Consider the following 15,905-nt stretch of genomic DNA (forward strand, 5'->3'; position numbering starts at 1 on the left):
TTTGCGAAACGTTATCAAACGCTGTAGATAGAAATTACATGAATAGGACAGACCATGTTCAAAATCTACATGTTAGATTTGTAGATGTATTCTATATAGCGTATTTCTATATGAACGTTCCAAAACGGACTCAACGTAACTCACGTTGGCTGTTCCAGTGAACTTGGTTCCTGTGTGCAGATCAAAGGCCTTTATTTATCTGTGGTTAGGACGTTGTGGTACACGACCACAATTGTCCTGCTGTTACATCGCAAGCAACGTAGTTTTCTGCCAGGACAAAAATATTTATTTCGCCATGAATCCAGACATAAGTAAAGAGCGTGAGAATGCTACATTTAACGTAGAGAAACTCACATACATTTTGGACGGTGGTATAGAGAAGACCAAAAGAAGAAGAGAAATTCGTAAGTTGGAATGATCTTGTACTGTGGCTTGTTTGTATGACCTGTTTGATGAAATTTCATGCGATGTAATAAATACCATTAAACATCTCTAAAAACTGAGTTGGGAGCTGCCGTCTTTACTATAGCTGTCTTATCGAACGTAAGCTAAACACGTTTTACCCATCTTTAACTCGTTGTCGTTAATACCAGTCATCTGTTGTTTGTTGTGACAAGAATACCAATTCATTTTAACATTCGATTTGCGTACTGTAAAGATTCTGGGTAATAGGCGCAGGTGTGTCAAATAACAAACTAGCATTCCCGGCAGCTACTGTAGCATGCTAGGTTAAACAGTAGGGCAGTGTTTCTTGATCCGAGCCTGTGGGTGTAACTGAATTACCTCTGGTTTTATATTCCACCTAGTATTCACCTCTGGTCTCAAGTGAATACCAAGTACTTTAGGGCTAAAATGATAACCAGCAGTATACTCAGTCTCAAGGCATTACTTAGAAAACCACTACAGCAAGTTTACATTGACCTTCTTTGGTTTGTTTAGCTAACTTTTGAAATGTGACCCAATGCATAATTCATTATGTAAGCTATGCTTTTCACAATAAATGACGGGTGAGAACCTGTCGTTTATTTGCTTTCTTTAGGAATTATTAATTGTGACATTGATGGTATTGGTGCACTTTTGATCTTGTAGTAGAATTGTTTTATTTTTGTCAGTTACAACATTTTGCTGTATTTGAGTTTTTGGATCTCAGAAAAAATACAATAGTTATATTGCAAAATATCATTATTATTTTGTGTGGGTTTAATAAAAACATTGTAATGTAGCCCAAAATGTAAAAAATAAAATCATAATCTGATGCACTGCTAGTAACCTAATACCACACAGTCTACAGACAGTGTTTCACCATGATGTCTCAATACTCCTGTTTACGCTATTCCCCACAGAGTCACTGGTGATCAGCGATCCAGACTTCCAGAGCGAAGACCTCAACTTCTTGACCCGGAGCGAGCGCTATGAAGCTGCAGTGAGGAAGAGTGCCCAGATGATTGTGAAGCTCAGAAAGTATGGCATCTCAGATCCAGAGGAGATCTACTGCTACAAGAGGTAAGGTGAACCGCAGCCGGTCGGCTGTCTGCTGGGACAGTTCATTCCTCAAAAATCTACAAAAAATTTACGAATATGTGTGTCTTCCATAGTTGGCTTCCCGTTATGTGTAGTGAATAGTGCTGGTGAAAAGCGAAGAAAAAATTATGAATATTATTTGGGATAGTTTAATTTACAAGGTCTTTATGGTAATCAAGAGAATGTGAATGAAATAAATGAAGTGACTATGAAAAGCTATAATGTGATATTTTCTTGTGTCCTACTCCCGTCACTCCTTCACCCATTTCATGGATGTTTTACTCACCATTTACTCAACAACAGGGATGTCTCTTGTTTTGAGTTTTGCAGTGCGGGAACAGACGGCGAATGTCCTAAACTGAGGAAACACACAGCATTTACTGAAATTACTTCAGTAGAACCTTCAGTAGCTATGGAAGTTCCTCACCCCATTGGTTATTGATGACTCGCAGCTACGTGTGTGTCTGATGTTTCCTTCAGAACTCCCCCAAAAACAGAGTCAAGACTCCAGACTCCGACCAAAGTGTTTCATTTTGTGACCTTTTACTGACAACTTTTAGAGTAAAATCTTTATTAATGACAAACCATGAGTTGGCCCAACAGTATTGCGAATCCCCTCTTCTGGGCGAGGGAGTAACTGTGACAGCAGCTGTTGGTGTGTGGCGTTCAACAAGTTATAATTTTTAATTCTCTGCAGTTCTTTGCAGGTGTACTTATTCCCCTCTCAGCTGTCAAACATATATTCTTAAGCTACTATACCTATTGTAGTTTTAAATGCATTAAGAAACACTTTTTTGTGTACTTCATACTTAGAAATATACCTCTTTTAAACCACACAATTCTAAAGCATGTCAGCAGTAACCCCCTATTCTGAACTAGAGGCTTTTCTGTTGGATCATGACATTCAGTCATTCAGTTTATTGTTCGCCGGCAGTGGGTCATTGGGTCACCTGGGTGTTACAGACTAAAATAAAGGAAATCAGTAAAAAGATTCAACTTCCCATCATTACTCATTATTGGCCATATTGAAATCTACTGCCTAATCATGTGCTGGTTCTACCAACTAAAAGACTTAACTGTGTCACCAGAGGAAATTGTTATTCTGGAGCCCTGAGTTTGGACACTAGGCACTAAAATGTATAATTATTACCCCTTGATATGTTGTTTACTGATGTATTATTAAAGATCTGTCAAGAAAATATGCACAGGTGCAAAATAAACGTAGGGATTTAATACATCACATTTCGTTTTTAAATATAGGACATTTAATAAGAAACTTGGGTCATGATTCAAAAGATCCTGAAGGTTAGCTTAATTCCTTTTAATGTTTTAAGTTAGTCTTCTCAACATCCCATACTTATGTATTGCCTTGCCATTTGCCCCATGAGTAAGATTGAATTGGATTGTGTGTTGGGTGTTTTCCTGACCAAAGTCTGTGTGGTGTATCGGAATAAAATCGAAATGCTGTTAAATGTACATTTTGGTTTTTTTGAACTCAGCCCCGTTTTTTTTTTGTTACAGTATTGCTTATGCAGTGTGTTTATAACCCCGTGCCACGTTGCTTTCAAGGCCTGTCTGTGTGATAGTGGATGAGTTACAGAGCACTGTGGCAGGACACCACCATCATTCTAAGCAGAGCAAAAGTCACATCTAGATTGAAAGTGTAACAGAGGCCTAAAAAAAGCGCCTTTGTTATGACACTTATTGGTGTCTGTCATTGTCAGTTTTCTTAAAAAGCATTGTATTTCCAGTATGTTCATGTTGTCAGTGTAACTCTGAAAGTGGTTTCAACTAAGACAAAACGGTTAAAGTGAACGTCAATAGACATGTTTTGCTAGTAACTCCCCCATATCAAGACAAGCTTAATGAAGCCATCTCTGCTGTCGCCCTGTTCCTTCATCTTCCCGCCAGCCTGTCTGTCAGCCTTATAAACAGTAGCTATATTTCCTTTGTGCTCATGTACTGTAGCAGACTCTTACAGTTATTGAACTGGTGCAGGTTGTCCCGGCCTGCTCCAGTCAGTTTTCTCCCACCTACTTTCTAACGAACACACTGCACCCCCCCCCCCCCCCCCACTCAGGCTGTATAAAGGGAACAGCCACGAGGCAATGGGGCTCCATTTTGTCATGTTCCTTCCTACCCTGTACTCCCAATGTAACGAGGAGCAGTTGAAGAAGTGGGCCCCCTTGGCCGAGTCCACCCAAGCCGTGGGCACCTATGCCCAGACAGAACTAGGGCACGGTCAGTCACCTACTATAAATCTGTAGTGTTAATAATGATAAACCTAACAGCATTTGAATATCTGTATCTATGCTCAAGATTTTAAAAAATGGCAACGGAAGTAAGAATAATCATCCAGTTGTTTATTTACGGATGGGCCTTTGTCGACTGGCAAAGTGACTTTTATTGTTGTCTCAAATTACAAAGCGCTGGGTTCAGTGAAGAGGATTTCTTGCAGGTGTTTGACAGATCTATTGTTCCCCTAACCTGAACACTACCCTAACCATGGTCGCTGAATCCTGTAGTTAGTTATAGCCTTAATCAAATGCATAATAACAGGGATTCTATGACATGATTGCGAGGTACCCTTAACTGTTAGTTTTTTGTTCTTCACCTGAAAGTATTCTTTGGGCCAAAATAAACAACATGATTAATGTCTTTTTGTAAATGGCCCTTACCGACTTTAGCTAACTTTTGACAATATTAACAAAAACAAATCTATGTAAGTAATGAGTTCGTGCACAAAACAATAATTTAGTCTAATACTTCCATGGATTATTTTGTAAACAGTGAATATTTTGGCAATATGCAGATCTTTTTGTTAAAGGAATATCTAACCCAAAAATCAGAACACCATCCTTAACCATGTAGCTTTTTAGTAGCTTTCCTTTCCCTTTTCTTATTTCATCTTCTCCCTGTCTACTGTTAACAGTGCCCACTGAGGAATTTCCAAGCTTGTGACTGGATTTTGACTGGCAATTGTTGATTTTTCCACACTCCCTTTTGCCAAATCTACACTACTCCTTTTAATTAATTACACTAAATTTGAACCCTGAAGCTGTGTAATTTGTATTTTTTTTAATTGTATTTGAATTGAGTCTTAATGTGTGTGGATGGATATAAGCATTCTGCCCAGTAGTAGATCCTATTTGTAAATGAATGGCTCGGATTAATGAATATTGTTTTATTGTTTTTCAAATTCTCAACTCATTGGAAACAAATGTGTCCTCTGAACAGGCATGGAGTGTGGATTGACATACCTGAAAATCCAATTGTTTCATCTGAAAGCAGAAAAACTGACAGAAAATGTAATTCATGCCAGTCTTTGAGTTCACCAGAGCTTCATAGTCCTCACGGAGCTGGTGGATGTTAGAGACCTTGCGCTCCTCCACCTTCCGTTTGAGGATGCCCCACAGATGCTCAATAGGGTTTAGGTCTGGAGACATGCTTGGCCAGGTGTGTATGGGGCCGTTATCATGATGGAATACTGCCCTGCGGTCCAGTCTCCGAGGAGAGGGGATCGTGCTCTGCTTCAGTATGTCACAGTACATGTTGGCATTCATGGTTCCCTCAATGAATTGTAGCTCCCCACTGCCAGCAGCCCCAGACCATGACACTCCCAACAATCTCTGCCGCAATGCTGGCAGCACTCATACGTCTATTTCCCAAAGACAACCCCTGGATATGATCCTGAGCACGTGCACTCCTTTGGTCGACCATTGGGGAGGCCTGTTCTGAGTGGAACCTGTCCTGTTAAACCGCTGGATGGTCTTGGCCACTGTGCTGCAGCTCAGTTTCAGGGTCTTGGCAATCTTCTTATAGCCTATGCAATCTTTATGTGGAGCAACAATTCTTTTTTTCAGATCCTCAGAGAGTTCTTTGCCATTAGGTGCCATGTTGATCTTCCAGTGACCAGTATGAGGGAGTGTGAGAGCGATAACACCAAATTTAACACACCTGCTCCCCATTCACACCTGAGACCTTGTAACACTAACAAGTCACATGGCACCGGGGAGGGAAAATGGCTAACTGCCATATTTGGACATTTTCACTTAGGGGTGTACTCACTTCTGTTGGCAGCGGTTTAGACATTAATGGTTGTGTGTTGTGTTATTTTGAGGGGGAGGGGAAATTCACACTGTTTCAATTTAAAATGGTTTTTCATTTTAAATTACTGGTTTTGAAATGAACATTTATCCACACACATTTTTTCAAGGTTGCTGCTGGCTGCAATAATCATCCGTTAAGAGCTCACTTCGTGTAAATAATTTTAATGAAACCTTTTCTTAATTTATGCTAGGTCCGAATGCAGAAGATGCACAGAAGTACTCTGAAATCAGTTGTCATGATTTGCTTACAATCTTGTTTTCGTTCTCCCTGCCTAATTCTTGCAACGACTTCCTTCACCATCCATCTCTATCCCCTTTATCCCCTCTAACCCCTCTATCCCCTCTAACCCCTCTATCCCCCAAACACTGCTGACTAACGCTTTCCCAACCTTCTTCCCCTGTCCAACCTTCACCATCTACACCTCATCATCTGCTCCATGTTTACAAACGTTCCCCTCTCTTCTTATCTACACCTTACCTCCCCCGCCTCTACAAAACGTCCTCCATCCTGCCCCCCCCCCACCCCCCCCCGGCCCAGCTGTGTGCACCGCGGGCGTTCCGAGCCGCTGGATCTCCACCTGGGAATGTTCCTGCCCACCCTGCTGAATCAGGCCAGTCCTGAGCAGGTGGACACCTTCTTCATACCCGCCTGGAACCTGGAGATCATTGGCACCTACGCGCAGACCGAGATGGGCCACGGTAAAATGAAGCTTGGACACAACCAATGCGTGACCCAACCCCCACCCCCCCCCTCGCTCGCGAAGCCTTGGGTCAATCCGTGCTCTGTGGAGTGGGCGAGGCATGCGTGGCTCCCCGCGTTTACAGTAACACTAACGTCTGTGGGCCACGTGTTTAGTTGAACTGCGCCCAGTGGTTTGGCCTCCGTTAGCGTGGTCGACACCATTCTTCGCGAGTGAATTCGCTGTTTCCAAACGAACTTGAGAGAGTCTTTAAATCCAGGCCTGTTTTCATATTGCAATTCAGTGCCAATACCTGGCCAGACTTTGATATAATAATGGCAGTTTTACAATAGAGTTCATCCACTAGAAAACTTTCATACTCCTAAGGGAATGTTAAGTCAAAACATTATCCCAGAAATAAACTACCCGAAAGGACTGTTTATTGCTTAACTAAAAATAACACTCACCCTGACTAAAACCTCTAACTGGCTGCCATGTAAAATGTGTACTGCCTTGTAGGCCTGAACAGCTTTGCAAGTGTTCCCTTTGGAATGTGCTTTAGCTCTCGTTCTCACATAGCCTTGGCCACTGGCCACGGAGGGTGAACGTGCTTGCCCGCTCGATTAGCCCGCCCCGTGACCTCCTTTTGGAACTGGGTACCCTTCACCGCCTCCTTTTTCTTTGTTCTGTTACCTAGTTAGGAAGTCCCCATAGAGGAGGACGAGTCCCTCTTTACATGCGACTGCGCTGTCGAGCTGTAGGTAATAGAATGATAAGAATCAGATGGTTTTGATCTGTCAAACACCTACAATGGTATTCTCTTTATTTGCCCACCTCAACTATTTATCAGATAAAGCGGTGATAAAGCGGTGTTTCTTTTGTCAGTTTTGTTATGTATATAAAATCATGAATGTTCTGCTATAACTGATTGATGACTGTCTCTCTCTCTCTGGTTTTCTGTTTGCTTTGTGCGTTTTGGGGCCTTGTTGTCTTGCGTGGTCTAGGGACCCACCTCAGGGGTCTGGAAACCACAGCAACATATGACCCGGCCACTCAGGAGTTTGTCCTGAACTCCCCGACTGTGTCATCCATCAAGTGGTGGCCTGGGGGATGTGAGTAGACACACACACACACACTTTCTAACGTCAGGGCAAGGTCCAGACATGCACAACCAGACCGATCCCTACCTATGTCTACTGTAGGTGGACTTTGCTTGTGTAGAATAGACATCTGAAAACATTGCTGAATCATTGTGGACTAGAGACTTAATGAGTAGAATTATTTCAACCGTAAGTGAATTCACAAGAAGTGTAATGGACTTTGCTCTCTCCTTGTCTCTCTTCCACTCCCCGTCCCCGTCCAGTGGGGAAGACCTCTAACCACGCCATAGTTCTAGCTCAGCTCTACACCCAGGGGAAATGTCACGGCCTGCATGCCTTCATCGTACCCCTACGCAGTATGAATACCCACATGCCTCTGCCAGGTACTGAACCCCTCTAATGAACCATGCTGTCAGTCTCGCTGTCTGCGTGTGTCTGTGCATATGGGTCTGGGTGCGTCTGTGCTCGCGTGTCTGTGTCTCTCTCCCTCACAGTCCCCCATTCTCTCACTCTGCCTTTGTTTTAACGGACTCTTCTTTTCCCGGTCCCTCTAAGGTGTGGTGGTAGGGGACATAGGACCGAAGTTTGGCTTCGACGAGGTGGACAACGGTTACCTGAAATTGGAGAACGTCAGAATTCCTCGCAACAACATGCTGATGAAATATGCCAAGGTGAGCAGCCGGGCGATTCTATTGGCTCAATGTGACAGAGGTCCAGTTTGTAGACGTACGCAAATATTTTTTTAACACGACCCGTCGGTTTACATTGTATTTCACCCGGTTGTCGTAAACCTTGGCCAGTTCACTGTGTGACCCGATTTGTCCTGACTTGCATGTACTGGGATGTAGTGTTTGCTTGTGCATTTACCATGACTGTATGGGATTAAATGGGTTTTTTTTTGAGGAAAGAATGTTTCATTGCAGGGTTTGTCCTCTTTTGATACGTGTGTGTGTGTCTGACTGTTCTGACCACCAGGTGGATGCAGACGGCACGTACACGAAGCCCCCCAGAGACAAGTTGACCTACGGCACCATGGTGTTCATCCGCTCCATGATTGTCGGGGAGGCGGGCCTCGCCCTCTCCAAGGCCTGCACCATTGCTATCCGCTACAGCGCCGTCCGGCGCCAGTCTGAGATACGCCCAGGGTCCGTAAAAACACCGTACAACGACACACACACACACACACACACACACACTTGAAGCATGCACGATGTTCACACTCCGTCGTAGGACCAACATAATTGCAGAGTTGTGAACATGTGAAAACATTTGAAAAGCTCCTCAATTCCAGTCCCCTTATCCCCAGAACATCTTTGTTTTGGCCCTAATAAATAAATTAAAATACACACTATACGCCCATTAATAATAGTAAAGAATTTATTTCTGTGAATTGGCGGGGAACTTTTTCATCTTCCACAGAGAGGGTGAGCCTCAGATCCTGGACTACCAGACCCAGCAGTACAAACTCTTCCCCCTGCTGGCCACAGCCTACGCCTACAACTTTGTGGGCCAGTACATGAACCAGGTCTACCACCGCATCACAGGAGACATGAGCCAGGGAGACTTCAGCGAACTGCCAGAGGTACAAGGGGGTGGGTCCTGAAGAGACCTCAGCTGTCAGTAAAAACCTTGTCATTATGAACCCTGTACACAAGGCAAGAAGGAGGGTTGAGGCTTACAGTTTGCCAAGGATAGTTGTATTTTTAATATAATTTTGCAACCGCTGGATAGGTTTTCATCCAATTGGCCACTGTTTTATCATCTGCGTAAAACAAAACCCCACCAGTGGCATGTATCAGGCCTAGGCAATATACCTCATTGGGGATGTTTAGATTGTTTCAGTAGGGTCGATACTTTTGTATTGTATAAGTCTTTTTTTCTAAATGGATAACAATATTTGTTGGTACTCTTCTCTTTACATACCTGCAGGCAACTTAGAAGATGTAGCAGATTGTTTTTCATTTATTCTGTCATCATGTTTTAATCTTAAGCTTACGTAGTTACCCAGCAGCTAAGCATGGTGTTGTTACATGTACGTTTAAGAATTGCAAAGTGAGAAAGCATGAGCGATTTTGTTTAATTTAGCGCTATAACGGGCACATCTCTTGACCTGTTTGACTCCAAGTGATGATATTTGGTAAACACACTCAGGGATACAGGTCTTATACCAGCACAATTGAGGAATGATCAAGAAATCCAGGAGTTCTAGAACACCTAGTTATTATAGGGTTTAGGGTTAGAGCGTTAGGTTTAAGTTACACTCTTGGTGTCAGTGTTAGGACATATACCCTCTGTGCCCACATACCTTAACACTATTGACCTGTGCCCAGCTACATGCCCTTTCGGCTGGCCTGAAAGCCTTCACCACGTGGACGGCCAGCTCGGGCATCGAGGTGTGTCGCATGGCGTGCGGCGGGCATGGCTACTCCAGCTGCAGCGCCCTGCCAGACATCTACGTAACCTTTGTGCCCACCTGCACGTACGAGGGAGAGAACACTGTCATGATGCTGCAGACTGCAAGGTACGGATACACACCCACCCTGCACTGAAACATTCTCTCCTCAAAAAAACATTTTAATCCAGGGCAGTCAAGGCGAGTACTTAAGCAAACACAACGTGCTAGTACTGGCAAGACGAGGCAGATCGTGTCACATTGTGCACTGAACATCAACTGTTGCCATTAATCGAACAAAGCCGTTCTGGTTTTTGAGGCTGCATGGTGTTAGCTTCTCACGAACAAACAAACTGTGCTTTTTCAATGGCTGAAAGCGCCAACATAATTCTGGTTTGAATGTCGAACTCAGGTAAACGACCGATAGAAGGTATTTAGTGTGTCTGACTGACTTTGTGTGTGTGTGTGTGTGCGTGCGTGCGCTGTCGCATGTGTCCATTCCCACCACTCTCCCCAGATTCTTGATAAAGAGCTACAGGCAGGCGTCGGCGGGCCACCGGCTGAGCGGCATCGTGTCCTACCTGAATGAGTCCGAGTTCAGGCTGCAGCCCCAGACGGTGTCGTCCCGGGCCACCCTGGTCAACGGCAACAACCTTCAGAGCCTGGTGGAAGCCTACAAACTGAGAGCTGCCTGGTGAGCAGGGCCACCACAGAAACCCTCTTTAAATGCCAGGCCTGTGTTCCTGTTAACGCAGGCTTAAGTTCGAATGGCATCTGCATAACATTTGCATTTGATTGCGCACGCCTTGGCTGCCGGTCGGTGCGCGTCGGTCCTATCGAGAGGACCATTTCAGTCAAGTGAACACAAAGTGTACGGTTTTAACCCGGGTCTTGATTAAGGGTTATTTCAATTACTTCTCAGTTGCTCTCCGATTGCATGACGTCAGACCCTTCTTGTAGGCATCCCCATATTGCTTGGTGGTCGTGCGCTAAGCCAAGGCCCTTTTCCCCTTGTGCCTTTAGGCTGGTGGAGCAGGCGGCTAAGAGCATTCAGCAGGAGCTGCAGCGCAGCGTCAGTCAGGAGGATGCCTGGAACAACAGCTCCATCGACCTGGTCCGAGCCTCCGATGTAAGCCCCACTCCCAGCCCCAGGGAATGCCTAGCTAACGGGGCGGGGAATTTCCAACCCCCCACCTGGCCCTGTCTCGGCCACCCGTCGGACATGCCTCGCTCTCTAACTCTACCATGCTTCTACTGCGCCTCCGCTAACCCCTCCTTTCTGCCCCCCCCCCCCCCCCCCCCCCCCATGAACAGGCCCACTGTCACTATGTGGTGGTGAAGCTGTTTGCGGCCAAGGTGGGCGAGATCGAAGACCCAGCCGTCCACTCTGTGCTCAGCACGCTGGCTCTCCTCTACGCCCTGCAGGGCATCACACAGCACAGCGGAGATTTCCTCCAGGTAACCACGGCATCGGTCACGTCACTGCCCGCGCACTTCTAACGTACAGTGATCACCTTACTAGGTCCGTCACTTGACGTGTAGAGGCACGCTAAAGAGGGCATCCAGATTTTTTCCCCCCGAGACAAATACTGGCTGAGGGTGGCAAGGCCAAGTCGGTGACCTCGAAATTCAATCCTTTTCATTATTATTTGTTAACGGCTATACAGCCCTTGAGGTGCGGTTGCATTACCTGAGCTCAGACATGGTCCAATCCTAATGGTCTCCCCCGTCAGGCCGGCCTGCTGAGTGCTCCCCAGCTCTCCCAGGCGTCTCAGACTCTGAAGCAGCTGCTGGTACAGCTGAGACCCGACGCCGTGGCCCTGGTCGACGCCTTCGACTTCCGCGACGAGATGCTCAACTCCGTCCTGGGACGCTACGATGGCAACGTCTACGAGCACATGTTCGAGTGGGCCCGCCGCTCGCCCCTAAACAAGACCGAGGTCAGAGTTCATTATAGGGGTCGCGGGTGATGAGGAGAGACCGGGACAAGTGTGATTATTATTTTTTTTTTAACCTGACCATTTGCCCTTTGGAATAATGATCAAGCCAGTTTTTGCTATGTTTATTGCATTGGTTCTACTACATCTGACAGTTAAATAATGAAAGGGGATCTTGGGTTGGTAAGAGCATGGCGCTTGTAATGCTTATACAGTTAGGTTCGGAAATAATTGGACACTGACACATTTTTGTTATTTGGGCTGTTTACCAAAATATATTCAAGTTACAGTTAAATAATGAATATGGGCTTAAAGTGCAGCCTCTCAGGAAGGGTTTAGGAATTACAACTCTTTAATATGTAGCCCCCTCTTTTTCATGGGACCAAAAGTAATTGGACAGTTGGCTCAAAAGCTGTTTCATGGACAGGTGTGGACTATTCCCTTGTTGTTTCTTCATCAATTAAGCAGATAAAAGATCTGGAGTTGATTCCAGGTGTGGCATTTGCATTTGGAAGCTGTTGCTTTGAACCCACAACATGCAGTCAAAGGAGCTCTCAATGCAATTGAAACAGCCAATCCTTAGCCAAAAAATAAAATCCATCAAACAGATAGCAGGAATGCAAAATCTACAGTTTGGTACATTCTGAGAAAAAAAGAAAGCACTGGTGAGCTCTGCAACACAAAAAGGCCTAAATGTCCATGGAAGACAACCGTGGTGGATGATCATAGGATCCTTTCCATGGTAAAGAAAAACCCCTTCACAATGTCCAGGTAAGTGAAGAACACTCTCCAGGAGGAAGGCTCATCATTATTCAAGTCTACCTTAAAGAGAAGACTTCGCAAGAGCAAATACAGAGGGTTCACCACAAGGTGCAAACCATTCATAAGCCTCAAGAATAGAAAGGCCAGATTAGACTAAAAACATCTAAAAAAAGCCAGCCCAGTCCTGGAACAGCATTCTTTGGACAGATGAAACTAAGATTAACCTGTACCAGAATAATGGGAAGAAAATGGTATGGAGAAGGCTTGGAATGGCTCATGACCCGAAGTGTCACCACATCCTCTGTAAAACACGGTGGAGGCAGAGTGACGGCATGGGCATGACTACCAAAGGCACTGGGTCACTAGTGTTTATTGATGATATGACAGAAGCAGGTGGATGAATTCTGAAGTGTATAGGGATATATTGTCGGCTCAGATTAAGCCAAATTCAGCAAAGTGCTTCACTTTACAGATGGACAATGACCTAAAACATACTGTGAAAGCAACCCAGGTTTTAAAATTTTTTTTAAGCCAAATAAGTGGAATATTCTGCAATGGCCGGGTCAATCACCTGATCTCAACGTGATCAAGCATGCATTTCACTTGCTGAAGACAAAACGTAAGACAGAAAGACCAATGAACAAACAACAACTGAAGACAGCTACAGTAAAGGCTGGGCAAAGCATCACAAAAGAGGAAACCCAGTTTGGTGATGTCCATGCGTTCCAGACTTCAAGCAATCATTGCCTGAAAAGGATTGTCGACAAAATATTAAAAATGAAAATGTAGTTCCAATTACATTTGAGTCCCTGGAATAAGGGGACGGTGTATGAAAATGGTTGCAATTCCTAGGTGTTTCATACAATATTTTTGTTCAACCCCTTGAATTTAAACAGAAAGTCTGCACTTCAACGGCATATCGGTTGTTTAATTTCAAATCCATTGCGGTGGTGTGCAGAGCCGCAATTATGAAAATTGTCAGTGTCTAAATATTTCCAGACCTAACTGTATGTTATGGGTTCGAGTTCCACAGCAGGCCAGCATGAAAATCTATGCACTCTCTACTGATGGTCGCTCTGGGTATGAACGTCTGCTGCCTTTTAAATCTAAATGAATGAAGTCTCCTGGGAAGTACCATTGTCTTTGGCTAATTGCTAGAATTACAACCAGACAGAGACTTGCCATGGACTACTGAAACTGACACGTTTCCTTTTCTCTCCTCCAGGTTCATGAGTCCTACCACAAGTACCTGAAACCCCTGCAAGCCAAGCTGTAAGGCGACCCCTTTCACCTAACAACGTTAACCCATCAGTGGGGCCCCCGAAATGGCCACCACTGTCACCCGTCCACCAATCAGAAGGGCTTATTCTGCCCGTCCCTTCTGATTCTAACAGGCGGTGGTACGTTCTAAAGGGGACCCCAATGAGGACCATTTATCCCATTTTGTCTCTGTTAACACCTTCCCACATGTGGTAGGGTTGATCTAGCAGTCATTCTAATTGACTAATTCTGATGGCTAACTAGACATCCTTTATTTAGAGTTTTGTATACTCCACGCCTAGTGAATTAATTTAATTGATAGCTGAGAAAATGGAATGTAAAAGTGGCTTAAAGATTAGGGGGTTTTGGTGACTGATTCATGGAAATCTTCAGACTAATTATTGATTGTAGATCATGTATTAAATCCTATATGTGCTTGTGCATATGAAAATGATCTGGGAATAAAAACTGATGAGTAAGTCAAACCCCAGCTAAGTAATTGTAATACTAGTGATTTGAAAAAGGGGCCTTTCAGAACATGTACTTATTATGTTAGGTTTATTTACTAAGAAAGGACCCCAAAAGTCGTATTCATTAGGGGACATGCTAGTAAAACATTTGGAAATGGAAAGAAAACAAGCGGTTCTTATTGATCTACTCCTGGTAGTCCTACCTGGTTTACATCAGTTTTGTTCCTAATGAATTAATCTGTGGTGCGGAGTTCTGAACCAGTACATTCTTTATTCCCATTAAATAATATTATTAACAATAATATTTGTATATTCAACCTTCTGTTTATTGTCACGCTGTTGACTGTTACAGAATGGTGCAGGTTGATACATGGCCAATACATGTTTCAATGGATAAAATAATGACTGTTTATGAGACAGTTATGTGCCTGATGAAGTGTGTGTGTGTGTGTGTGTGTGTGTGAAAGTGTATGAAATCCAGTTTGACTGAATGTTGTTTTAAGCAACCATGATTTTGTTAATATAGTTTTAAGTGCCAGGTAATTTGTCATGCTGATTAAAAACATTGAACTAGTGAAATGTATGATATGTGGATTTATTAAAAATAATATTGTACTAGATGGTGTTATGAAATAAAGGTTTGAAATCATTGTAATATTTAAATAATATACATTGATCAGCCATAACATTTTTACCACTGACAGGTGAAGTGAACAACATTGACACTCTCGTTGTCATGGCACCTGTCAGTGGGTGGGATATATTAGGCAGCAAGTGAACACTGTCCTCAAAGTTGATGTGTTGAAAGCAGGAAAAATAGGCAAGCGTAAGGATCTGAGCGACTTTGACAAGATCCCAATTGTGATGGATAGACGACTGGGTCAGAGCATCTCCAAAACTGCAGCCCTTGTGGGGTGTTCCTGGTCTGCAGTGATCAGTACTTATCAAAGGTGATCCAAAGAAGGGAAAAGCGGTGAACCAGTGACTGGGTCGGCCAAGGCTCAATGATGCACGTGGGGTGTGAAGGCTGGCCTGTGTTGTCCGATCCAACAGACGAGCTACCGTAGCTCAAATTCTTGAAAAAGTTCATGCTGGCAATGATGGAAAGGTGTCAGAACACAGTGCATTACAGTTTGTTGCGTATGGGGCTGCGTAGCCGAAGACCAGTCAGGGTGGCCATGCTGACCGCTGTCCACTGCCAAAAGCCCCTACAATGGGCACGTGAGCATCAGAACTGGACCACGGAGCAATGGAAGAACGTGGCCTGGTCTGATGAATCATGTTTTCTTTTACATCATGTAGATAGCCGGGTGCGTGTGCGTCGCTTATCTGGGGAACACATGGGAAGAAGGCAAGCCGGCGGAGACAGTGTGATGCTTTGGGCAATGTTCTGCTGGGAAACCTTGGGCCCTGCCATGTGGATGTTAAAGGATCTACTGCTAACGTTTTGACAGATACCCTAGCACACCTTCAGAGGTCTAGTCGAGTCCATGCCTTGACAAGTCAGGGCTGTTTTGGCAGCAAAAGGGGGACCTACACAATATTAGGCAGGTGGTCATAATGTTATGACTGATCGGTTTATATTTAAATATTGATGGTACACAAACTAAGGATATCTAATTGTGCAAATGGATGGAGGCCTAGCCTGAAAATAAAACATCAGATTATACTAAA

The 15,905-nt window shown here is 44.2% G+C and overlaps 1 protein-coding gene across 2 annotated transcripts; it reads left to right on the top strand.

The window, feature by feature from the left end:
* The first annotated feature begins 59 nt into the window (after positions 1-59).
* Positions 60-14,810, top strand: acox1 (acyl-CoA oxidase 1, palmitoyl). 2 transcript variants are annotated; one of them, XM_010889415.5, is made up of 14 exons: positions 60-404; positions 1,344-1,503; positions 3,602-3,762; positions 7,315-7,422; positions 7,674-7,793; positions 7,966-8,081; positions 8,386-8,555; positions 8,830-8,992; positions 9,741-9,931; positions 10,320-10,496; positions 10,826-10,931; positions 11,117-11,260; positions 11,536-11,742; positions 13,727-14,810. In XM_010889415.5, the coding sequence occupies exons 1-14, from the start codon at positions 296-298 to the stop codon at positions 13,775-13,777; spliced, it is 1,983 nt and encodes a 660-aa protein (XP_010887717.1). In that variant the 5' UTR covers positions 60-295; the 3' UTR covers positions 13,778-14,810. The 2 variants fall into 2 exon arrangements, with proteins under 2 accessions (XP_010887717.1, XP_010887715.1); XM_010889413.5 differs by lacking the exon at positions 3,602-3,762 and adding an exon at positions 6,169-6,329 and having other exon boundaries at positions 64-404.
* Positions 14,811-15,905: the final 1,095 nt, after the last annotated feature.

The sequence above is a fragment of the Esox lucius genome, chromosome 9, assembly GCF_011004845.1.
Source record: "Esox lucius isolate fEsoLuc1 chromosome 9, fEsoLuc1.pri, whole genome shotgun sequence".
NCBI classification, from domain to species: domain Eukaryota; kingdom Metazoa; phylum Chordata; class Actinopteri; order Esociformes; family Esocidae; genus Esox; species Esox lucius.